Source organism: Pseudopipra pipra, chromosome 19 (genome assembly GCF_036250125.1).
Source record: "Pseudopipra pipra isolate bDixPip1 chromosome 19, bDixPip1.hap1, whole genome shotgun sequence".
Lineage (NCBI taxonomy): Eukaryota > Metazoa > Chordata > Aves > Passeriformes > Pipridae > Pseudopipra > Pseudopipra pipra.
The window spans coordinates 1,434,942-1,461,352 of record NC_087567.1 but is presented as its reverse complement, the minus strand read 5'-3'; the positions used below and the strand labels follow the sequence as shown (position 1 = coordinate 1,461,352).

The 26,411-nt window shown below is 47.6% G+C and overlaps 1 protein-coding gene across 2 annotated transcripts in view; it reads left to right on the top strand.

The window, feature by feature from the left end:
- SHISA6 (shisa family member 6) overlaps positions 1-26,411 on the top strand; it is a 261,122-nt gene that overhangs the window by 215,395 nt on the left and 19,316 nt on the right. Inside the window, exon 4 of one of the 2 annotated variants that reach the window (XM_064675625.1) lies at positions 17,586-17,648. The exons of the other annotated variant lie outside the window; for it this stretch is intronic. Within the exon in view, the coding sequence (XP_064531695.1) occupies positions 17,586-17,648 (63 nt within the window). The remainder of the gene's footprint in view (positions 1-17,585; positions 17,649-26,411) is intronic. 2 annotated transcript variants of the gene reach the window in all.

Below are 26,411 nucleotides of genomic sequence, written 5' to 3'. Positions count from 1 at the left end.
ATAGCTGCAGCTGGACATGGTCTGGGTAAAGAAAGCAGAATAAATACATTTGGTGCTAAACAAAAATACTTCAATGGAGGGGAGCTCATGTGTGGAACTGCAAAATAAGCACGTGAAATGAGACCTTGTATTTGGTAGAACATCCCAAGCCTGATTTTGGAGAAATGTATCTCTGTCTCCAAAAGGAAATGCTCCAGAAATATCCTGGGGAAGGGAACTGCAGGAAGAAAGTTGTGTCCAGTGTAGCTTTTCCTTGCAGAGGGCTGGGCTGGCAGGCACTGTGTGACAGCAACACATTGGTGTCATGAAACATAAGGTTTGAGGCAGTCAGGAACCTCTGGATATGCAGGTTAAGGGACAGTGGCTGCCAGCACTCTGATTTCCAAAGGTTTTGCACAAGGAAAGCAGCTGGAGCTACTGGCTCAGACAGCATGACCTTTCCAAGCTCTGGGATAGTGGTGGATCAAGAGAAAAAGGAGTTGTCAGGGGTGGGAGTGCAAGGCTTAGACAAAATTTATTAAAAAGCCCTGCCATTTTCATGAGGTGCAGAAAGGACTCCCTGGCTTTCTAAACTACTCAGAGAGGAGCTTGGGGGTGGCTGGATCCAATTTCAGCCTCAGATTATGCCAGTGATTTAAATTTAAGGAATTACAGAGCTGTGATTGAACCACTTTTGTCCCACAGGTTTTAATTATTGGTAAAATGAGAATATTTATATAGAATGAATCATTTATTATTACAAATGATCAAACAAAAGATCTTAATCAGAATTATTTACTACATAATAATGTTAAAGCTAATAGTAGTGTAGTGTAAGATAGGCTAGTGCACCACAATAAAGCAATTATTGAAGCAATTATATTAAAGCTGGCAAAAAGAAATAATTATTAAGCAGAGCTTTGATATAACTCACCCAGACTGAGGCTTGTGAGATCTCTGCTCTCAGCCTCCAGGAATGACCTTGGAGGTTGCCCCCAGCCAAGGGAGGAATCTCCACACCCAGACCCCAAGAAGGTTATGTCAGAAGGTCCTGACTGGATGAAAGGGGACTGGACTTTCATAGTATAAAGTGTTTGACTGTCAGTGAGAGGTTTCCAGGCCAACTCCCCACCTGTCTGCCAAACTCTGCTTCAAAAGCAGGGGGTGTGTTTGGGGTTTGTGAACCAGGCTGGTTTTAGCCCAATTTGACACCCAGGCAGCCCCTGCAGCTGAACTTTCACAATGGTTTGCATGATGGGTTGCACTGTGTGCATTCTCTGAGGGATATTAGGCCTGGTTGGGGCAGGGTCTCCTGCCACAGTGGTGGGACAAGGTCTCAGAGGGACTGGGCAGTGGGTCTGGAGGAGCTGTGGTTCTGTCACCAGGTGAGTGTCAGTACATGGGGCAGATCTGCCTCAAGAAGGAGGTTTTGCCGTGGTCTGGAGAGCAGGGCTAAGAGAGAACAGTCTCATCCTGGCTGTGCTGGGGGACATCCAGGAGTGTTGTACACACTCAGTGTGAGCAGAGACAAGGAGATATCCCCTCCTCTCACTGCTCTCACCAAGCCCCTCATGCTCAGGAGCATCTTCACAGCCCCATGGTTTCATGAGCTGTGATTTCCTGCAGTTACAATCAACTGTTTGGCTGGAAGTTTTCTGAGTTTTTCCAAATGTTTGTACATCCTGTACAGGAATTTCAGCTACCATCACCTCCTGCTCAGCTGCTCCTCCCCAGCTGCCCAGGAGCCGAGTCCCCTCTTGCAGAAGTGCTTCCCCAGGAAGTTTTGTGTCTCTTGGTGCAGAGGGAGTCACCTTCCTCAAGGGACAGGCTTTGCATCTGGACTGAAGGCACTGCAGTGTGTCAGCACCATCTGGACAGCAACTTCCCACTGCACTGAAGGGGGGGAGCAGATGGAGAGAACAGGGAAAAAGGAGAAGAAAAATCCCTTCTCTGCATTGCAAAATTTCCTGCACAGTTATTGTATCCTGAACTTTGCTGTTCAGGGAACTTGTCCTCTTCCTTCTCCCAGTTCCTCACACTGAAAAACACTTAAGGGATTTTTCCCAAGCTCTGGAGGCCTTTTGGAGTCATCAAGGGGGAAGAAGGATATCCACACACCCACAGCCTGCCTTGGTGATCCCTTTGGATCTCAGGGGAGAAGCACTGTGGGCTCCCGGTGTCTGTGTGGACCTTGCCAGGAGTCCAGAGCAGCTCAGAGGGGGCATTTCTGGTGTAAACAGCATGCCAGGTGTCTGCCCAGGAGGCTGCTCCACACAAAGGTGCTTTTGCTTCAGTTTAACCTTGAGCTTCCTGCTCATTTTGGGGCAATGCTGGACGGAGGGGCCTGCCCAGGGTGGGGCAGAATCTGCCCAGCTCAGACAAACAGCATTTCTGTGCTGGAGTTGTGTCTGTGACTTCACTCTGAAGGCACAGCCCAGGAGCTCAGGGAAGTTTTGTTCCTGTGACACCTTCATATTAGGACCAGAATTCCTGACGTGAACCAGGCCCTGAGCCATCACCCACCGAGGTGAACATCCCTCATCCCTGCAAGGGGCAGATCCTCGTCCCCACCTTCCTCCTCCTCCTTTGCACCAAAAGTGAGCTCAGGGACCTGCTCTAGCCAAAAGCTCCATGAGAAAAAAAAACTGATAGAAAAAGCACAGAATCTTTTGCAAGATCATCTAAACACCAACACAGGCACGAGAGAGGGAGGAGAGTCATGGAACTGAGGGCTGGGGAGGGAGCAAGAGCAGCTCCTTCAGCACCATCACCCAGTGACCCCAGTTAAACATGACCACAGGTCTGGTTTGCTTGGCCTTGGTGAGCTGAGTGCAAAAATAAAATACAATAAAATAAAATAAAATAAAATAAAATAAAATTAAATTAAATTAAATTAAATTAAATTAAATTAAATTAAATTAAATTAAATTAAATAGCTCTTTTCCAGCAAATATAGCTGAGGATTAAATTTAGCTATGTAACTCTTCCCATGGAAGGCAGAGAGTGAGTGCTTTCCCTACACTGCTGTAAATGCTGTTCTCTGCCATATAGCCAGGTTTTTGCAGAGAAGGGCAGTAAATATCACAGGAGTTATCAGGGAGTTGCAGTCTCACCAACCACATGTGCTAGAGAAACCACAGCTGAGATCTGAAACCAAACCTGAGGCTGAATTAAAACCCACAGGTTCAGAAAAAAAAAAAAAAAAAAAGTTGATTCTTTTGTTTGCCTTTTGCCTTGGGGGCCTTCAAGCTGCAAAGGGCTGTTTGTGCCTCTTCTTTAAAAAAAAATAGGCACGGAATTCCCTTTAATGGGAAGATAAATAAATCCCCCCCTACTCAAATGATTCAGGAACCTGGGCCTTGAAAGATTGATGAAAAAATGCTCCAATTCTGCTAAAACTGAGACAACTGGATGGAAAAACAACTCTTTAAGGGGGTGCTCATTTTCCATGGAAAAGGGTACCAGCATGGCACAACAAAAAGTGATCATTTTAAAGATCTTACTTTGGTAGTTATTACAGAATTTCCCCAAATAAGACCTGTATGAGCCTAATATATACAGTAATATATAATATAACCTAAATATATGATAAATACTTAACTTATTGTCACTGCAGACAGACACATTGTTTGGAAGTGCTGACTGTGCCAAGCAACTTGGTCACTGGAATCCAGGCAGGTTTCCTGGACTAGCTGGAAGTCTTTTTTCCCCTTTAACAGGAATCCAGTTTTCCACATGTGAGTTGCTCTGCTCTGAGGCTTCCAAATACCAAAAAATAAAATTACCCAAAAAAAAAAAAAAAAAAAAAAAAAAAGAAGCTTTTCAATTTCAGCTGGTTTTGAGTCAACCAAGCTGAACATTTCTAATTACAACACATGGAAAAGGGCTTTTTAATTAAATAATTTTTTTAATTAAAATAATAAGGATGTGTAACATATCCAAGAATCTGTGTTTCATGAAAGGAATATAGTCCTGACTTTGGTAGTCAGGGTTAGTAAATCTGTTCTCAGCTCCTTCAAAGGTTATGTCACTTTTCCCCTTTTGATGGCACAGAAACACTGCAAGAACAGAAAAGGTAATTCATAGTAAAAAGCACGATTTTGACACTGTCACACCCAGATCTTTCTAGAGAATTGCTATTTTGAAAGCTACTGTGTGATGTGACTTCAGTTAGACTCAAACAGATGCTTAAAGTTAACCATCTGCTTAATTGCTGATAGGATTAGGACTGGATTTAAATAGATCTCGTAGTTCTTCCCCCTTTCTTTTTGCCTTTATAGAGCCCGTGGTTCATTTTAAGTGTTTGATTAGTGCCTCTGACTTCCTCATACGCTTAAAGGCAAGAATATGATCACTGCTACATTGGATCTGGATCTTAACTCTCTTTAAAGCCCTGGCCCAAAGCAGTTTTTAGCAGTTGATGGGCAAGCAAACAAGCCTGGGAACAAGAAAATGCCAGGAATCAGCAAAAGGGTGGAATAAATTTCCACCAGTCCCACCAGGCAGAGTTCCCATTCCTGGCCCCTCACACAGGCTTGTTCCTGAGTCATATCAAATCTTGTCCTCTCTGCCCAGACACCTCAGGGGTGGCCATGTGTTGCTGACAAAGAGTAAGGGAGTTTCTCTGACTTTAGAGTGATTTACAGAATATTTCACAAAATATTCTGAGTGAGAAGGAACTTAGAAGGATCACTGATCCAACTCCTCAGTGAATGGCCCCCAGGGATCAGATCCCCAATCCTGGTGTTACTGGCACCCTGTTCTGAGCAGCTGAGCTGATCTCAGGGACTCACAGTCAGTTAAGGAGTTAAGTCTGCTTGTCATGATCATCACATTCCTTATGATGTGTCCTGTCCATCACTCCTGAGCCAGAACAGGGGCTGGCCCAGCCATGCTGTGCTCTGCTCTGGGCACCTCCTGTAGATCCCTGGGTGACAGGACAGGCCATTCCAAACCATCCTGTTCCATGGGAATCCAAATTAGGTTGTTTTTCCTGTGAATTATGCTTTGAGTGTAACAAGGGTTTAGGCTTTCTGCTTATTTCTGTGTCTTTTCAGTATAAAAAGTTGGGAGAGCCAGGTCCTGGTGTTCCCTGAGGGACAGAATGAGCAGGGGCTTGGATTTCTGCTCCCCAGCCCCATGGGAGTCAGGGGAGAGCCCTCCTGCCAGGGATTTCATCCTCAGTTTTTGTTTCTCTTTATACTTCATGGAAGAGGGAAAAACACGGAGAAGACTTCAAATTCCCTTCCCTTCTCCTTCCTGCCAATACCACGGGGTTAAAAAGGACCATGTATTACTTCCAAAGGTATTTGCATAATTATCTCTCCCCGTGAAATGTGGAGGAGCTGGCTGTGTTCCACAAAAGATTGCATTTAGCTAATCCTGCTTTAGAACCCCAGACTATTTATACCTTCTTAAATCAACTTCATCTTCAGAAGTGCCCTTTAAAGGACACATTTTGTTCCCTTCTGACCATATGTTTTCACTGTGATCGGTGCATTTTAAACATGTTCCCAAAGGTTGGAATCCAGGGCTGCTCCCCCAGCTGCTGTTTGTGCTTTGCTGGCTGACGTTAGTCATGCAGCCTGCTCAGCTGTTTGATTTCTGACAAAACCAGTCCATATTTATCCAATTACTTTGTGTTTCCAAAGTCAGTGGGAAGTCCTCAAACACAGGAGGGATCCCAGGCACTGACTGTCAACACCAGCTCTGTTTGTCCCCTGGGATTTGCCACCAGCACTGCAGAATTATCTCTCCCAGAAAGAAAGTCCTTGTTCTTTATCTTCCTCTGGATTTCTTTTAGTCCTTTTGTCATTTTGTTCACCGGATTTATGCTGGAACATGTGAGAAAGGGCAGCAATATATTAATTAAAATCAAAGAAAATAAGAGCAAATAAAATAAGAAATGCTATGGGGAGATATAAAACTCCAGCTCAAAAGTGAGTCCAAACATTCCCCTTTGGGGCAGCGAGGGTCTCTCTGGTTACTGCTCTCTACAGCAGATGCATTTCTGAGGGGAATCCCCAGGATGTGTCTCTTTTCCAGACTCTTCTACTGGAAGAGGCCCTGGGAACAGTGGGAAAATCTGCCCTTTTGATACTGTGTTGTCCATCAAACAGCCTTTCCAAAGATGCTCCACAACCATCAGTGTCCTTGGAGATAGATATCTGGAGCTCTGGGTTACCTTTACCCTCATGGGGTGTTGCTGTTTCTAAAAACACCATTTTAGCCAAGACTGGGAAATATTTTTTCGTGGCTTTGTTTTTCTGTAAGTGCTCTTTTTAGGTGTAGCTGCTTGAAAACAGAAGCTGTATTTCCCTCATGGCAAGCTCTTCCCTGCAGTTTGCTTTGGCAGTTTGGCACTTGAGAAGAGTCAGTGAGGAGCTCCAGGAATGTGCTGGGAAGGAGACATATGTTGGTGTGTAGGGAGTTCGTGAGTGGGCTTGGTTTCCGTGTTCCATCAGGGATATAAGGTGTGTGTGGGAGGAGGAGATTCCAGTGTGAATGAGTGTGTGAGTTTGTTCAGGCTCTCAACACAGGAGACATATTTTTGTGAGGGAACTTGCAGCCCTGTTCTACAGAGAACATCCTCACTCCACATGCTTTCACTCAGATATTTGAAAGAGAAGGACTATTTTCCATCAATTTTTTGGCATCAGTGGGCCATCCTGATTTCCTGAAGGGGTCAGGTATTACCTCCAGAACATCAGTGCTCTTTCCATCTCAGTATTTTCCACCTGCAGTTGGACATAATGGATCTGTGTCAGGTTGGATCTCAGCCGAAGGTTCTTCCCCCAGAGGCTGGTTGGGCACTGCACAGGCTCCCCAGGGCAGTGGGCACAGCCCCAAGGCTGCCAGAGCTCCAGGAGGGTTTGGCTGATCCTCTGGGGCACAGGGGGTGACTCTTGGGGATGGGCCTGTGCAGGGCCAGGAGTTGGACTGGATGATCCTTGTGGGTCCCTTCCAGCTCAACATATTTTGTGATTCTATGATTCATCTCCTTCTTGATTTCTTAGAATTAATTTCAGCCCTTTCTCTTCCATAACCTTAAAATAAGGAATAAACACAACACAAACTGGAGAAACAGAAGGTCAAAAAGTAGCAAAGTTCCCTGTGAAGTGTTGACTCACACAGCCTTTAGTTCCAAATAAATGCTGTGCCTTGAGCCTGTGCAGAGCAGTTAAGGGGGTTAGAGCATTTCTAAGATGTGAGAAGCACGAGGCACCGAGTGACAGCTCCAGGAGGTGGCAGGGGAAGCACTTGACTGGTGTCCAGGTGAACATGATTCCTCTCTTGGCTCTGCCAGGGAGTTCCTGCAGCCAAACCCTCAGTGCCAATCCTGCTGATGAGAGTCCAGCTGTGAGGAACAGCAGCCTGACCTTGTTGTGCCAGCACCCAGACAGCAGTGGGTGCCCCGAGGGGGCAGGCAGGAGGGGAGGGCACTGGGGCACCCCTGGAAGGCTCTCCTGCTGTGGATGGTGCCTCAGGGACAGGCCTGTGGGAAGCTCAGTTAACCAGAGCTTTTCAAAGTCACTTTAGTTTCCTGCTCCCCACATTTGAAACACCTGCAGGAGGATGTTCAAAGTGTTGAACTCCAAGGAGCTGCCACAGCCATAAAATCACAGAGTCATTAAGGCTGGAAAACAACTCTAAGATCACCAAGTCAAGTATCACCTCAGCTCCACCACCACGGTCGCCACTAAACCAGGTCCTCAGGTGCCACATCCACATGTTTTTTGAACACCTCCATGGATGGGGACTCCTCCTGTGCCCTGGGCAGCTGTGACAGTGCATGGCCACCCTTTCTGTGAAGAAATTTTTCCTAATATCTGATCTAAACCTCCCCTGGTGCTACCTGAGGCTCTTTCTGTCATCCTGTCCCTTGTTCCCTGGGAGCAGAGCCCGACCCCCCCGGCTCCCTCCTCCTGTCAGGGAGTTGCAGAGAGTGAGAAGGTCCCCTCTGAGCCTCCTCCTCTCCAGGATGAGCCCCCCCAGCTCCCTCAGCTGCTCCTGCTGCTCCAGCCCCTTCCCTGAGCAGGCAGGCTGTGCTCTCACTGCCCTGGCTGGTGATGGACAGTAACAATCCTGGGGCTGAGCTGGGCTGGGGGAGCATTCCCAGTCCTCCTGTCCCTGTGCAGCCCCCGGGAGGTGATTCCACCTGTCTTCATTATTTTCCCCACATGTAAAGCAGGAGCAGTCACACCTGCTTTACCTCCCCCACAGAAGGGGGGTGATTAATTAGCAGCTGATTTATGCTTGCAAAATCCTATTAAAAATCCCCTGTGTGATATGAAAAATCTTCCCTGAGTGTTCCAGGGCTGTTCCTCAAAAGGAATAGAACCTTGCAGGTTCAGGTGCATCTGCTCTGGAGCTCAGTTAAACCTGCTCTGGGGCTCAGGTTAAACCTGGGGCTGGCAGTCCTCACCTTACCTGGGCTGGGAGTCTGGAGGCTGTTTGTGAGGCTTAGATGGGTGTTGGAGGAAAGACTTCATGGAAAATAACAGTTCCCTAATCAGTGCAGGGTTTCGATGGCGTGGGATACTAAAGAACAGGCCATTCACCACTTAATGAGGATTAAAATAACTCCTGAATAGCTGCCTTATTCCCTGAGCATCCTGTTCAATGAATGAGTCACAGGATTACAGTTGAAAAATATGTTGGAATGGGAGAACAAAACCCTGACATAATGAATATCAAATGAAGGGGTTGGGGACAGCCTTTAATCTGGCATTTCCAGCCCCTTGAATGACTGACATGCTGACTCTACTAGTGGCTTAACTCCTGGCTTTGTCTGGCTTGCCCCTTGCTCCAGCCCATTTTTCAGGGTCAGTGTGCCTGGGCACTGTGAGCCAGGTGCACAAACCCTCTGCAAGCAGGATATTCGCAGCACAGAAGTACAAAGTAATTAGTTATTGGCTGGTGTACATGAAATACAGCTGGGATTTAATGATCTATTAGGCTAAATACTCATGTGCTCATCACCTCTGAGTCCTGGCTGGGCAGAGCTGACTCAGGATGGGACCATGGGCTTCACCTCCCCCACTCCCTGGGCTGCCTTTGCCCCTCTGTCTAAACTCCTGGGAAAAGGCTTTGCTGAGCACAGGGTTGGTTCCTGCCCCTGCCCCAGGCACCTGCTCAGCTCTGCCTGAGCATCCTGGAACAGCCCAAGGACATTTGCTCAAGGGTTTCCCTCTGCACTGCAAACTGTGAACAGAAGATGCCAGAGGGGGCAGGAGAGTGATAAATGAGGAGCTTTGTGCTGAAAGTATTTCTATTCTCATCAGCAGCTTTTGCTCTGCTTTCCTCCTCCCTTCAGGGCTGCATTGCTTTCAGTTCCCAAAGCCAGAAGTGCTCTGGAAGAGCAGCCTTAGACAGGGATTTTCTCTTCCTTAGTGCAGATGCCAAAGAGGGAGCTTGTCATCAGAGAAAAAAAACACTTGTTACATCCTCCTCTGAAAATCTCAGCTGAGGAAGAAGGTTGAAGGGAGAAAAATGCTGAGGTTGTTGGAAAGGCCAGAGGAGAAGATGGCAAGGAATTGTTTTTCATGGAATTCTTTAGGTTGGAAAAGGCCTCTAAGATCATCCAGTTCAACCACTAACCCATGTCCCCAAGTGGCACATCCTCATGTCTTTTAAACCCCTCCAGGGGTGGGGACTCCACCCCTGCCCTGGGCTTCAGAGGCTGATTGTTCCTCTTTGGGCCACTTCTTTTGTCATGTTTTTTTCTGTATTCTGACACTTTATATTTTTTTTCTATTATAGAACACAATAAATCTAGATTTTTTTTTTTAACAATATTCACATAGGAAATCATTGAGAGTTAAAAAATTGGCTCTGGAGAAGACTAAAAGTAAGTACCAAAGGAAAGGTTAAATCTGTGTGAAAAGGTTGTGTCTTAAGAGGATCTCCTGGGCAAGAGGTGCAATGGGAACTCTTTGGGGGTTATTTAAAGTTTCCCAGAGTTTTTCCCCCTGTGCAGACAATGCAGGTTGTGACTGTGGTGGTTTAACCCCAGAGGGAACTCAGCCCCACGTGCCCCTCACTCCCTCACACCAAGGGGGACAGAATTGGGGGATAAAAGTGAGGAAAATGCTGCATTGAGATACAGCCAGTTTAAAAGGGAAAGCAAAAGTCACACAAGCAAAACGAAGAGTTCACTCCCCCCTTCCCGTGGGCTCAGCCATCCCAGGGCTGCCCTGGGCTCCCTCCCACCTGCTGGGGGCTGGGGAAGGCAAACCCCATCCATCTGAACATCCCTCTCCTCCTTCCCCCAGCTCTGTGTGCTGAGCGTGACTCCCCACGGTCTGGGCCATCCCTGGGGGCAGTTGGGCTCCCCTGTCCCACCTGTGCCCCCCCAGCTCCCTGTGCCCCCCGGGCTGGTCCTGGCAGGGCCCTGTGAGGAGCAGAGCAGCCCTTGGCTGTGTCACAGGGACTGAGCCATCCCAGTGTGCCCAGCACTGCTCCAGCACAGCCCCAAACACAACCCAGACCCGCTGGGGGGGAACATCAGCTCTGCCCAGGGCAGTGGTCACAGAGCTGTGGCTGACAGAGCCACCCCAGGGCACGGGCTGGCAGAGATCAGGGAGGGTTTGGCTGATCCTCTGGGGCACAGGGGGTGACTCTTGGGGATGGGCCTGTGCAGGGCCAGGAGTTGGACTCAATGATCCCTGTGGGTCCCTTCCAGCTCAGCACGTTCTGGGATCCTGTGTCTCTGTGACATCAGACCTCTGGTAGGTCCTACCTCACTCCTTTCAGCCCTTTGTGGGTGTCTGAGATGCCCTGGAATGACCCAAATGGTTCAGGTGGCTCTGAATTGAGCACTGGGTATGTAACTCTGTGAGAGCTCTGTGAGAGGAGGGCTCTGCCCACGCTGCCTTTGGGAGATCATGGTCAGGGTTGTGCTGGAAGACAAGACTGAATCAGCCTGTCTTTGAGAAATGTGTGTGCTCTTGGACCATCCTCCACAGGCAAATCCTCACAGCCCCAAGGCTGCCAGAGCTCCAGGAGGGTTTGACTGATTCTCTGGGGCACAGGGGGTGACTCTTGGGGATGAGCCTGTGCAGGGCCAGGGGCTGGACTCGATGATCCCTGTGGGTGACTTCCAGCCCAGAATATTCTTTTCAAAACTGCATGTACCTTCTCATAAAACTTCAAGGAATTAATAGAAGGACCCCTCCCCTCCATCTTGAAACACAGGCTGGGCACACTGAGGAGAGAGGCCCTTGGGGAAGTTTAGGAGATCACCTGAACCTCTCTCATGGAGCTGCCTGAGCCCTAATTGCAGGCACAGAAAACACCTCTACCTGCAGGACATCACCTGCAGCTCTTACCATGCTGGGCTGCTGGGACATCAGTGTCACCTCCAGACATCTGAGTGTCACCTCCATGGAGAAGTGTGAGGCAGCAACAGGGAGAAGAGACACAGAGTCAGTGGTGGGGCAGAGGCTCCTCTGCTTCCCTCCATGCTGAAGCTGGAGGGCTCTGGAGAGCTCAGACAGGTTTGGAGCTGCAGCAGAAGGGACATCCCAGCAGGGCAGCAAGGCCATCCAGGCAGAGCCTTGTCCCCTGGCATTTCCCAGTTCCTAGAGAATCTTCCTTCTCCCTCCAACAGCATCTTCCCTTCTCCCTTCACAGTGCCCCACACAGACCCTCCTTCCCCACGTGGTACCTCACTGAGCAGTGGTTACTGAACTCAGACATAATCACAGATATATTTCTGTGGGATGCAGCACTTTGTCCTGTCCTTTCCATGTGACTCCATTTCCTTTGGGAAAAAAAAAAATGAAGTCCTTAAAACCCCTTCCTGTCCACGTGTCTCCCCCTGTTTGCAGAGGAGCTGGGAGCACTGGTTTCCTTTCTCCCAGTAAAATACCTCATTCTTTTTGCTGGTTATTTTATCTGATCTCTCCTCCAGCTGCCTCAGAAATTTCCTATTGTGGTCTGGCAATTCAGAGCCCTGTGAATTCTTTCTTTCCCTAATGGAGTTTCCTAGTAAATAGCTTTGAACTCAGATCCTTGTCTCAAAAATAGATAAGCTTCTGCCTAACTGGCACTTCACAATTAACAGTATTATCCTGTTAAACCTGAAGAGCTGTAGGAAGGCTCACCCATCATTTTAAAGTATTTTATTGCTTAGAAAGTGTTTACAAAGGGCTACAGAAGTGGTAAATGAAGCCCAGTGCTGCATTCAGATGCTTGATTAGCTCAGCCACATCAAAATGCCAATAATTCGGGTTCTGACTGGTTTGGATGGCATTTCTTAAGCAGTAGCCTCAAAACATAGGAGGTTTTTAGAGAGGGAAGGGAAGGGAAGGGAAGGGAAGGGAAGGGAAGGGAAGGGAAGGGAAGGGAAGGGAAGGGAAGGGAAGGGAAGGGAAGGGAAGGGAAGGGAAGGGAAGGGAAGGGAAGGGAAGGGAAGGGAAGGGAAGGGAAGGGAAGGGAAGGGAAGGGAAGGGAAGGGAAGGGAAGGGAAGGGAAGGGAAGGGAAGGGAAGGGAAGGGAAGGGAAGGGAAGGGACTTGTGGTGAAATTAAAAGTTGATCAAAATCAGAAGATGGTGGTTCCCATCCCTGTGAGTTATTGTCCTCAGTGAGGACACAGTTTCACCTCGGAGTGAGGTTGTGGCGATAAGTGACTCACTGAGCACTCTGTTTGCAGGAGGGAGAAACCTCTATTGTTTCCCTTCTGGAACAACTGATGTGCTCCAGTTCTGTCTGTTCCTGTTCTACATGGTTGCATTTCACACCACAAGTGTCTCCATCTCTGTGTCACCTCTCACCTGTCAGCTCCTGGTGTGTGTGAGCAACACCAGTTGGGAAGAGCACAAAGAACTTGGGTGTTTGAGTTGCAGATTGATTTGTAAATCAGCTTTGCTGCAGCCAGGTTTGATGTCCTTGCTCTCCTTGACGTGACTGCGGCCCCACGTCTGTGTGGAACCACACGATGCTCTAAAAGCATGTGGAAGGATGGAAACCTCCCGGGGAAATCCATCACTTGCCAAGGCTTTGAGGAGGGAAGTGTCTGTGGAGCAGTTTAGTCATGCTCAATGAACTTATCACTGCAAATGTCAGGGAGAGGTCATCAAAAATACAACAGGCTCGTTACTCACTACCTGCTTTGCAACCTCAAAAATAGATCTAATAACTTAGAAATAAGGTAATAAATGGTGGGTAAAATGACCGATGTCGAGCACCCAGTGCAAGGTGAGGGATCAATGCGCCCTTGTGGCAAAGGAGGCCACCAGCACCCTGGAGAGCATCCCAGGAATGCTGCCAGAGGGTCAGGGAGGTGATCCCTCCAGTCTGCCAGCACTGGGGGAAATATCTGCACTGCTGGGAGTAGTGATGGGCTCCCGAGTACAGCAGAGCCACGGGCAAACTGAAGCAGGGCCAGCAAAGGGCCAGGAAAGGGATTGGGGTGTGGGGGAGGCTGAGAGCTGGGTCTTCTCAGCCTGGAGAGGGAAAGGCTCAGGAGAATCTCATTAGTGCAGGTAATTAACTGATAGGTGAGTAAAGAAGATGGAGCCAGTCCCTTCCCAGTGGTGCCCATTGCCACGGCAGAAACATCAGCTTTGGAGCAGCTGAGGGCACTTGGTGTGTTCAGCTGGAGGAGACTGAGGGGAGACCTCAGTGCAGTTCCACCTTCCTGGGCAGGGGCAGAGGAGGGGCAGGGACTGAGCTCTGCTCTGGGGGAACCAGGGACAGCAGCCAGGGAAGGGCTGGAGCTGTGTCAGGGCAGGCTCAGGTTGGATCTCAGGCAAAGGTTCTTCCCCCAGAGGCTGGTTGGGCACTGCCCAGGCTCCCCAGGGCAGTGGGCACAGCCCCAAGGCTGCCAGAGCTCCAGGAGGGTTTGGCTGATCCTCTGGGGCACAGGGGGTGACTCTTGGGGATGGGCCTGTGCAGGGCCAGGAGTTGGACTCCATGATCCTTGTGGGACCCTTCCAACTCAACAGATTCTGGGATTCTGTGAAGAGGCAAAGAGCACAAGTTGTAATACAGAAAATTCCACTTAAACATAAGAAAAAGCTTTCTCACTGGTGGTTGAATACTGGAAAAGGACTCAGAGAGAGGTTATGGAGTTTCCATTCTTTGAGTCACAGAATCACAGAATCCTTAAGGTTGGAGAAGTCCTTTAAGATCATCAAGTCCAACCATCACCCCACCACCATGTTCACCACTAAACCACGTCCTCGAGTGCCACATCCACGTGTTTTTTTGACACTTCCAGGGCTGGTGACTCCACCACTGCCCTGGGCAGCTGTGCCAATGCTTTACAACCCTTTCCATGAAGAATTTTTTCCTAATATCCAATCTAAACCTCTTCTGGTACAACTTGAGGCCCTTTCCTCTTGTCCTGTTCCTTTTTCCCTGGGAGCAGAGCCCGACCCCCACCTGGCTCCCCCCTCCTGTCAGGGATTTGGAAATACTGAAAAGGTCTCCCCTGAGCCTCCTTTTCTTCAGGAAAGCTTTGGAGATGTTCCAAACCATGACAAAAATGATCCTGGACCACACAAGCTGACCCTGCTTTGGGCAGGGGTTGGACTGGAAGGTCTCCAGAGGTGCCTCCAGCCTCAGTGATTTTGTGATTTTATGAACCTGACAGCAGATAAGCAGCTGCAAGAGGGACAGTTGTACTCAGGGCACTGAGAGCCCTGACCTGAACTGTACAAACCAGCTGCCTCTGCAACCAAAATCCTACAAATTCTGCACAAAGGAGGCTCCCCAGAGCTGGGTCTGGCAGCTCCAGCAGCCCCATTGGCAGCCAAAATGCTAAACACCATTCTGCCAGTAATATTTCAAACACACTTCTGCTTGACAATGCCATGGATCAAATCTGCTGAAGTGAATCCCAGCCCAGACCTCATCCCCACAGCTTTCCAGAGGCACAGAATATTGAGATTATCTAAGAGAATGGTAAAGTTATGATTGTCAAGGTTCATGACCTAGAAATACCTCTATGGGAAAGCATTTTCTAGTAATAAATTGGGTTTTTAGTCCCACCAAGAAATATAAAAGATCTAATAGAAGCTGAAGCCAGATGAGTCAGTTAAGACCTAAAGTATATTGTGGTTTTTGGTAACAAAGACTGAAATTACTGCAGTTATTTCTACAGATGTGCCAGACTGACCACCACAGACAGTGTTTTAAAATTGTATTACTGAAAAAGTCTGTTTGAACTTAGGGACAGTTAAAACCTAATGCAGGATTAGTGAGCATGAATGTGCATCATGTTTGCTGGAAACTAGATAAAAATTAACCCACCTGCCCCCAAAAGGGTCCTGTGCAGGGCCAGGAGTTGGGCTCAATGGTCCCTGTGGGTCCCTTCACACTCAGCATATTCTGTGTTTATGATTCTGGGAAAATCCCCCTGGATAGTTCCAGGGATTCCAGAAATACTTTCTTATTTGTCCCACCCCTTCTCTGGTCCAGTTTTCACAATTAAGTGAAATTTGACCATATGGAGGAAGAGAAACTAAAGCAAAGTCACAAAACTTGTTCCTGCAGGACTTTCCCTTGCTAAAAACAAGAGGGGAGGATCTAGAGGAAAATTCTAACTGAGGGCCCTGTGGGCCACTTATTCAAGGGGTCCATGTGAACCTGGGCTCCTCTCAAACCCTTTGGGTGTTTCCAGCTGCCTTTGTGTTTAAGGAGTGCCTGGTTCCCAGATGGAGCAGTGCCCCAGCAGAGATGTCCAGAGTGTTGTCCCCTGAGTAAATAAGCTCTGATTTAATCCTGCCTGTAAATAGACATTCCACGTGCTGTGCAGGGAGAGGAGTTTCAGGGAGATAAAGCACAACTTCTCAGAAACAAATCGTGTGAAGTTAATATTATTTTTATTTTTTTTGCTGTGTTTTGTGGCCAGGGAGGAATAATTTCTGTTAAGGCTCATGACCTCAGCAAGATTTCCAGCAGTTTCTAGGAAAGTAATGTGAGTTTAATTTGAGAAGCATGTTGTTAATGAACCTCTCTGGGGTAGATGTGTAACCAGAAAGGGGAACCAAAGATGAACTGATGTGGTTCTGAATTTAGTCTCCTTGTTACTGGTGGAAAAGGTATTTGCTTATTAAATTTGCAGGTGATATGAAGCTTGGGTGACCATAAGTCTATTAGAGAATGGGATTAGAATTTAAAATGTTCTTGACAAATTGGAGAAATAGCCTGAAAATAAATTGATTAAATGGAGAAAAATGAGATGCATTGGACTAAAACAAGAATGTTGAAATGTGTTGGAGAACAATTGGAAAGTTTCTCAGAAAAGCAATAAGGAATCACAAAGGTTCACAAACTTCACGTGAACCAGGAAAAGTAAAATATCACGAGTTTGTGTGAACAAGAGAAGTTGACTTGGAAGAATCCAGGGAATCCACTCTGTGCTGGTCAGGTCTCTCTCAGAAACATGTCCCAGGCCTGAGAAGGATCCAGGTCACTCAGAGAGAGCACGGGGTGCTAAAATGACAATAATCAAAGGCAAAGCAAGTTTTATAGAGAAACATAAAAGAAATGGCATTAACTTGAGTAAAGTTAAGGGAACACACAGGAACAGTGTTGTCATAAAGAGCTGTGGCAGAAACAAGGGGGGTTTTCTCCATGTCCCTGGAACAGAAAAGAAACAATTGGTCAGAACAGCAGTGAGAATGACCCAGGGAAACAGCTCTTCTTGGGGGAAAGTGAAGTATCAGTGACAGGGTTACAAGAACAGCAGAGGAGACATCAGAGTACCCACCCTGTACAGGGAGAGCACGGCAAGAAAGGTTCCTAGAAATCTCCTCTCACCCTCCATTGCTACAGTTCCATTCCTGTTGTAAAGATCTGGACAAAGCATTCCTTCCTTACTGAAGGCCTGTGTGGAATCTAAAGGTCATGGAAGTTTATCAGGACTCACTTATCTAATGGTTTTATTACGGTGAGAAAGAGGCAGAGCTGTTTTCCACCCCACAGGGCAGTTCCCAAGCCTGGTTCTGGCAGTCACTCTGCCATGGATTTTTCCCCCTACTTTGAAGAATTTAATACTGAATACATCAGTTTTACAGGATTCTCCCTTCTTGGGGAGGGAGATCTACATCCACACGCAGACATTTAACTCAACTTCATTGATTAAAGAGGCCACTTATTTGATTTCTCTCTGCACTCAGACAGGATATTGTTGCTCTGGTTGTGCTCACAGTGGGACAGTGGTTTTTGGGTGGTTGGGGATAACGTCGTGAAAACCTCCAAATTTCCAAATCTCCAAACCTCCAAGTGTCCAGGTCTCCCTGGTGGGTGGAGGTGGAGCAGGGGGCAGGGGCTCTGAGGTTCCAGCAGCTCCTGGGAGCCCACATGGGTCCAGCAGCCACAGTTTGCTCCTGCCTGCACGTTTCTCACCTTTGCAGATAACCTTAATTTGCAGGCTCAGCAGAAGGGGAACAGATTCCTATTATCATATTCTTCTTGCATCTGGAATTTTAAGTGAACTACGGAACAGAATCTTCTGCTTTCTTAAGCATTTTCCTCTCCTTTTTTGAATCACGCTGAGACTTCCTGTGAGTGCTGTGAGCTGTAATTATCATCTGCAGATCACTGGGTTTGCTAAGCTAGTTCTTAAAGGTATTTTTTTTTCTATGAATTTCAGATGACCAAGAACAAAATTATAATCACCTGATACTAGACAGTGCCACCCAGACACCTACACATGGTAAGAGATAACAAAGAGCAAAATTACACACGGTGTAACTTTCCTCTACCAGCCAGTAACGTTTACTGGTGTCAAAGTATGTTTAATGTTAATAGAAATGTTCCTATGGCAATGCTGCATGACTGATGCTTTCCATTAACATTAAATATAGGACCATATTTTTCAATAGTGTGCACAATGAAATATGGCCCAGCCTTTTAGAATTGCGCCGACCAACCTCGTGTTCCCCCGTGTCTGATTGCTCCTTTTGCTCTTCCACATCAGCAAAGTGGTGTCAGATTTAACCAGACAAACCAGGAAAAATGATAATCAAAGCAAAGTTTATTTTGTCAGCCAAGCCATGACTTCTAGTGCTGCTTGGGCACCTGTGCAAGGGCAGTTTGAAGGACAGGGAACATGGGACAAAGCTTCCTAAACTGATGTGGTTTTGGCACAACAATGTGTGGCCAGAGTTGGGGTTCATGGCTAAACCCAGCCTGTTCAACCCCTGCTTGCATGGGGCTGGTTGGAATAACCTGCTGAAGGCCCTGACTCACTGCACAACATCATTCCAGTTTCTCCTGTTCAGGACAGAGAGACCATGAGGGAGTCAGGGCTGTCCCTGCCCAGTGCTATGGACAGAACCTCCTCTTCCTAAACCACTTACAGTGGTCGCTCTCACACCCTTCCAACCCCCTATTTTATTGTGCAAACATGATGCTTCTCTGACTCAGGGACTTATGGAACCCAGAGCACCTTTCATGTCCCTGCACCCACCACAGACTGCCCAGCACTGCCTGTCCCCAGAACCTCAAAGCTGCCCCCTCAGGAGATGTCTGGGGCAACCTCTCATCACAAACCTGTCTGCTCATCCCTCTAAAGGGGAGAGCAGTCCCTCCATAATTTTTCCAGAGCTTCCCAGCTTTGGTCTTTGTACCCAAACAGCTCCACATGTGTGAAGCTCCTGCCAGTGCTCTTGCTGAGCTCAGAAAACACGAGTTTCATGTCTCATGAAACATGTTTCAGCAGCACTTTTTGGCACCTCTCTAGCCAGCCCTCTTGACCCAACAAGGGATGCCCCATGTCATCCTGGAGGCAGTGTCAGGAGTTCAGACACTCTTCAAGGACACTCCCTTGTTTTCCATTTTGTTTCCTTCAGCTCATCCCAGCCCGGAGAGATTTCTTCTCTTCTTCCATGCCCAGAAACCTTATCACTCCCTGCTCAGCCCTGTCCCCCCAGCCCTTGTGCCTCCCCTGCCCTCCTTCCCTCCTCCTTTAGGTTTCCTTGGCCCCAGATCAGCAGTTGAGTGTGGGCAGTGACCCCCCTCCATCACAAATCAATCACCCACAGCTCCCTGGCTCCATCCAAACCCAGACCAGTCACCACCCCCCAAACCAGTGGTTCCTCCATTGCTGGGCAATCAGACCCCCCTCTGAATGACCCCTCAGGTCCTCTCTGCTTTCTTCCCTCTTCTGCTGTTTCCTTGTCCTGATCTTGTCCATGTTCTTCCCTGCACCTTTACCCTTGGAATGTGATCTATTCCTCCAGCTTGCCTCTGGAATCTTCCTGCTGCCGAGGAACCAGGAAGAGATTGGTAAATCTCATCTCAACATGCACTTCTTGCAGCTCTGAGTCTGTATTTGTTACTGGTTTTGTCCTGGTATTTAATTCTGAAACTTCATCCTGTTAACTATTCTGGAGTTGATTTACTGTGAGTCATGTCCATGTATGGAAATTTCCATGTTGCTAAAAAAGGTGGGAGAACCCTTGGAAAGGCCACCTAAAATCTTTGGTGTTTCTGCCTCCTAGAGGGTGGGTCAGGATCTCCTCAGCCCACAAGTTCCTTTCACTTGTAAGACAGCATTACTGGGATTTCTTTTTCTATCTTTCAAAAACCACAGGAGAAACAGTGTCAGCTTTAAACCTGGTTGTGCCACAGGAATTTTTATCAAACCTGAATCAACAGCCTCAACTGTTCCTCACTCTGTTTACCTTTTTACCTTCTTGAGGAAAAAAAAAGAAGGAAAAGATAGAGAAATAGGGTTGAAATTTTGTTTTGTTCTCTTTTGTTTTACTACTTGTTCTTAAAATCTGCCACTTGCTGGTTCTGAGCTGCCCCAGCAGAGCCAGGTGAGTCCTGTTTTCCTGCCCAGGAGTCTCAGTGCAGCTTCATCTTCATTCAATAACTCAAGGGAACAACATGTGCTCAAACAACTCAACTTCCCTCTGGCCCTGGCAGCTGCTTTGCTTTTTTATGTACTTAAGAGACAAAAATCAAGGCAGATAAACTCATGATCTTGGATTTCTTGCGTTTCCTGAGTCTTAATAATTTGGCTGAACAAAGTGACTTGGATGAGCTGACTACAGATAACTGTGTGATTCAGAGTTCCATTTTATTCCTGAGTTATCCACATGGCCATGGGCTCTTTTGTTCCTTATATTCACATGTGTTATTGCTGGGAAGCCATTGCTTGGTGAGTCTGAAGAGATATTTGGACCTTTCAAATAAGGCATCCAAAGAGTTTGCAGTGTTCAGAGTTACTGCTGGAATTCTGAGTGAGCCCAGCAAGGCCTCAGGTTTAATTTAATCCTTTCCTGGGTAGGACAGGGAATTTTCTGGGGGATTGTGCAAATTTTTAGGGGACATGAGCTGCCTTTCTGAGCATCTTGTTCATGAGCTCTGTCCCTCAGCCTGTAGTGACACTGAACAGAGACGGAGGGAAAGAAGTTGGTGTGAGGGTCAAGACATGCCTTTCTTGCACATGGTCTGGGGTCAGTTCACTTTTAACTCAATAAATGTCCTTCTCTGCCAGCACAGAGCAAGCAAGGCAGTGGCTGTGGGTGACCTGCCACCAAACAAACAATCCTTCTTTCTCTCTTTCTCTTCTTTCCTTCTTTCTTCCTTTCTTTCTTTTTTTCTCCCTCTCTCTCTTCCTCTCTTGCTTTTTTCTTTCATCTTTCTCTCTATCTTTCTCTCTCTCTATCTTTCTATCTTTCCTTCTCCTGGAGGAGCTCCCACAGGGACTGTCCCATGCTGCTCTGACCTGGATGTGTGAAGGGTGAGCTATTGGAACCTGGAATTCCTGTCAGGATGAGAGCTCAGCTTCTGTCTCTCCCTTTCCCCACCACCACAGGAATTTCACAGGTCTCTTACCTTCACCTATAATTCTAGAATGTATAATTATGCTGCATCTCCAAACTCATTCCACCCTGGGACTGAGCAGCAGAGGATTCCCACAGAATGGGGGATGTGGCAGAATTCCAACTCCCAGCTGTGGCAGATGTGGAGCCCAGGGCTCTGCAGGAGGAGGGAGGAAAGCCAAGTCCCCTTTCCCCTTCTCCTGGTTAGGCCTGTCCAAAAGCAGAGCAAAATGCCCATTTGTTTCCCCGAAGGTCTTGGGAATCACAGCAGGAATCTTGTTTGAGGGAATGATCCAGATGTGCAGTGGGGCAGCTGTTCCACCAAACAACATTCTGGGAAAAACCCACTGTAGGAGGAACACTGTTGAGCTGAGAAAGGCAGAGGATGGTCAACATCTATTTCCATGGGCTGATGCCCTGATGTTTCTGTTCTTCTCCCTGTAGATGCCACAGAGGAACAACCTCTGCTCACAAGGATAAGAACAACCTCTGCTCACAAGGAATCAGGAAAAAATACAAAAAGCAGATTTGCCCTCAGCCGTTGGAGCTGTTCTGCTTTGACTGCAGGTTCCCAGGGTTAAACCCCCAAGGGTCTCTGGTCTGACCTTGCATGGGAGGTGCCACTCCTGGGGCACAACTTCACTTTTCAAAGGGTCTGCCCATGGCAGTGCTGTGACTCCTCTGAACCCTTTGGTGCAGGGAGGAATAACTGCTAATTACTGGTGGGGTTGTGTGTAATCTGCTCTGTCAGCTGCTGTCACCTCATTAGCACAGTGTTCTCTGCAGCACAGAGGGAGGAGAAAGGCTCCCTTCCCTCCCTGCCTGGCTGGCAATGAGGGGGATAATGTGTCTGGAAAATGTGCTGTGTTGGGGAGGACAATTCCCAGTGGAGATCAAGCAGAGTGACCACAGGGAAGTGAGTCAGAGGAAGTGCCCAAGGCCAGGTTGGACGGGGCTTGGAGCAACCTGGACTGCTGGAAGGTGTCCCTGCAGGGGGTGGAATGAAATGGGCTTTAAGTCCCTTCCCACCCAAACCAGTCTGGAATTCTGTGATTCCATGACTCTGCCAAGCCATGCTTTGCAATACCAGCATTTAAATTCCGCTGTTGAGGGCTCTGAATGACCCACCCTGACTTTGGCCACCCCACATCTCAAAGAAATCCTTGATTTTTTTCTGCTCTCAGACCATTCCTGCCCCTGATTCCCTTCCAGGACACCAAATGTCCCATTCCAGAGGTATCTCCAGTCCTTTAGAAACCTCACCCTAAATTCTAAATTTTCAGTGACAGACTTCAGACCCCAGTCCCACTGAAATCAGAATTTTGATGTGGGTTTCCTGAACTCCAGACTTTATTTCTACATCAGCTGCAGATTCGAGCTGCAAATGAAAAACTCTGCAGCAGTTTGGGAAATGTGGTGATTTGTATGTAAAAGGTGAGTGGGAGGGAGCGAGTCCCAGGCTCTGAGCACATTTCATTTTACATATGAAATGCAGTGAAGTCTTTTGATACATTAATTTATCTTGCTTAGATATTCAGTCTTCATACAAAATAAGCACATAAAATGATTTTCCTATAAAAACATTAAAATATGAAGAAAAAACCAAGCTGGGGGCACAAAAGAGAACTGAGGCAGTGTAGCATCAGTTGTAACAGAAATATATGTTGACTGCCTGGGCTTAGTTTCTGTAAAGCTTATTACTTTATTTTTTACTGCTGCAGAAGTTTAATCTCATTATATTTAGTGCATATATAATTATCCTACCCTAAAGACGATCTAAGAAACATAGTTTTTTTACATCTACATAAATACCAAGCACATTTCCAAATAACATAGTTAATAGGAAGTCCATATCAGAATTTTTATGTCAGTTAATTGCATTTGACAATCAGCTCAAAAAATACTTGGTAAACCACAATTAGCAGCAAATTAATTCAAGTCATTAATTTGGCCAAGTGTTTTTCCAGAGATGGTGCCTGGGATTGTTCTGATGGAGCCAAATTTCATTTTATAGCTGTACTTGTGTGAACTTTTATCAGATTCCTATAAATATATGGATGTGTGTGTGTGTCTTTTATATTCCTTCTTTCTTTCTTCCTTTCTTTCTTTCTCTTTCTTTCTTTCTTCTCTTTCTTTCCTTCCCTTCTTTTCTTTCCTTCTTTCTCTCTTCTTCACTTCAAAAAATCCAGGGCATCTCCCTTCCCACATAGGGCTTTGGAGGATAAATTGCTGAAAAAAATCCTTGCATCAATTTTCTAACATCAGACCAGAAGCTTCAATTTGGGCCAATCCCAGAAGATCTGAGATGATTCGTTATTCTGTCACATCTCCTCCAACAATTTGTCAAGAGTTTTGTGTCTATTGTGTTTAAGACACTGTTTACAAAATCATAACAATTAAGGACTGTTTAAATTAGATTTATCCCCGGTAGAAATACGTGTGAGAAAATGAGAGGATAATCAGATCTGGAGCAATAACCTCCAGAACAAACAGCCACAGGCTGGGCTGATGCTCCCCAAGGCAGCAGGGCTGCAGTGACAGGGGGAGCAGCAACCAGGGGGTCTGGCAGGACTGGACCCCAGGACAGGAGCTTTGTGGTGCCTCTAAGCTGCCATTTGGGCTGGGGCTGTCCAGTGATGATTCGTTGCTTTGCTCTCCAGCTTTGCAAAGCAAAGGACACAGATTGTTGGGTTGCAACACAGATCCAGTTATGGAATTGGAGCAGGTTGGAGAAAAGGCTTCAGTGAATCAGGGTCAGCACTGTCCTGTCTTGCCCTGAGAATTTGCTGAGAATGTCCCACAGTGCAGAGCCAAAATCTGTGCTGGGATGTGTTGGTTTGTTGGGGCCATGGCTTCACTGAAGTGATGCGATCTTTGATGGTGTGTGCTGACCTTCCTTCAGTCACAGAATCTTAGAAAGCAGAGTGCTGTGGGTTGGAAGGGACTTTAAAGACCATATAGTTCCAACTGGACCAGAAGTTGTGGCTGTTCCATCACTGGAAGTGTCCAAGTCCAGGTTGGATGGGGCTTGGAGCAACCTGGGCTAGTGGAAGGTGGCCCTGTTGGAACTGAGTGGTCTTTGTGGTCCCTTCCAACCCAGACCATTCCCCAGTTCTGTGCCTTTCCTTGCTGAACCAGCTCCCCCTCCCTGCAGTGACAAGTTCTGACCACAAGGCACTTGCAGAGGCTGTTTTCTGCAACCCCACGGAAAGGCAGCAAACTCAGGAGAATGGATCTGCCCGTTGCTCTGATTGCCAAGTGTAATTCCATTCTGTAGTTTTTCCTTTGATTTTAATTGGCAACATGATTCCTCCCACCCCGTGTTGTGGTGTGTGACTATGCAAGGGTCAGTTAAGCACTTCTTGTGCTCCTGTTAATGCCCCCTGGATGATCCAATTCCAGGATATTATCCTGCGAGTCATATATTGTCATATTCAAGGGCACACCCTGCAGGATGTTGTTGTTCCTCTTTCCATTTACTCCTTCAGTTGCTGCTCAGTTCTCAGCCATGAGCCCTGAAACCCCAATCCCAGCACCATCCTGACAGGCAGAGGTTTTTTATCCCTGACTGAATTTAAAATCCTACATCTCCAGCTCTTCCAAATGAGGGCAGCTACTCACCAGAGAGCTGCAGATTTACACCACAGAGGATCTGACCTGGAAATGTAGGAACCTCTTTGAGCTTCGTCATGAGAGATGTGAAGGACTATTAATAACAGTGTTTGTAACACAGAAAAAACAAGTGTGACAACACAAACACTGAAGATATATGCTATAAATTTTAATTTGAGTCTGTGAACATCAGTTCTTTGCCTCCTACAACAGTGTGGCACTTCAGGATGGCCTGGGAGGTCTGAGTTGTGGTTCAAAGGCTGCAGAACGTCATCAGTGCTCCCAGATTTTCCCAAGGAATGAGGACTTTGTAAGAACTTTCGTCAGAATCCGGGAAGATTTTCCGTGTGAGGTTTTCCGGCTGAGCAGGAGCAGTGCTGGGGAGCAGGGTGTGCTTTGATGGAGGGCTGAGCTGTGCTGAGCTGAAGCTGAGCAGCAGAAGGCTGGGTGGTATCAGCTCCTCCGAGGTGAAATTGTTTGCTTTCTCTGGGTGAATGTTTGAAAAGGCATCTGTTGAAATGTCTTGCAGAATTCGCACAACATATGTGCAGACTCAAATGTAAATCTGCAGCACATCCCTTTTACCACTTGAGCTTAGTTTAAAACTTTGCCATCAATTCACTTTTTTTTTGGAGCTTGGGTATCATCTTCTCCTGTCCTTAAACATGAAAGGTTTTCTGCTCATGTAAACACACTTGGAAACTGTCTTCCAGGAATAGGGGCAGAGCAAGGTACCACAAAACTTCAGGTCTAATCTCCACAAGTCTCTAGAAATCCTGAGACTTCTGAGCCCTGAGCTTACAGAGTTTGCAAAGCACTGGCAGTGAAACGAGGCTTCCCCTCAGCTCAGAGGGCTTTTCTTTCCCCCACAGGTTACAAATCAGAGGAGTGAATTCACGTGTCCCCTCAGAGCCCAGCTGTCCTTGCAATCCCCAGGCACAGAGGGACTACAGGCCCCCAACACCCATGGGGGTGACACTCCAACCACAGGCCCCAGATCCGCTTTGGATCCAGGATGGAGCAGGAAGCACATCAGTCCCACCATATGGGCAGAGCTCTGGCTCCTCAGGTGCAGAGCTCCAGGATGGCACCTTCTCCAGCCTTTTGCAAGAGCCTGCTGTGAGCAGAGCAGGAGCCTCTCTGAGCCTGGCCCAGGAGCCCTCTGGTTCCCACAGAAATACGACAGGGTTTGGAGTGGCCTGAGAACTCTGCTCCTGAAGAAGAAGAGAGGAGACTGTAGGGAGACCTCAGTGCAGTTCCACCTTCCTGGGCAGGGGCAGAGGAGGGGCAGGGACTGAGCTCTGCTCTGGGGGGACCAGGGACAGCAGCCAGGGAATGGCTGGAGCTGTGTCAGGGCAGGCTCAGGTTGGATCTCAGGCAAAGGTTCTTCCCCCAGAGGCTGTTTGGGCTCTGCCCAGGCTCCCCAGGGCAGTGGGCACAGCCCCAAGGCTGCCAGAGCTGCAGGAGGGTTTAGCTGATCCTCTGGGGCACAGGGGGTGACTCTTGGGGATGGGCCTGTGCAGGGCTGAGGGTTGGACTCAATGATCCTTGTGAGTTCCTTCCAATTCAGCATATCCTGGGATTCTGTGATCCTGTGAAATGCACAGTCCTTGGTAGGTGTGCAAGAACAGAGCTTACAGCTCCCCATAGTTCCCTGCTCCCTTCCTGAGCTCACAGTGCCAACATTGCTCAGCCTGGTGGATTCTGGGCTGGGCTGTGCCAGTACCAGCCCTGCCAGAGAGCTGTGCCACCACTGCTGCTCAGGAGATGAGGAAGTGCTGCAGAGCTCAGCCCTCTCCTACTGAATTAATCAGAGACATCAGCAGAATTTTAAGATGTTGCACTGACTGTAAAAAGGTGTGGTTCTTTCCAGCAAAGAGAATTTAGAACCCAAGAGAAATGGCACTGCTGGGTGATGTTCCCATCCCTGTTGCATGTGCAAGGGGAGATGTAGCTCCTCTGTGTTCCCCTACAAACACCTCTGCAAACAGTGCCCACATTGGATGGGGGATCAGAGGGGCAGGATGGGG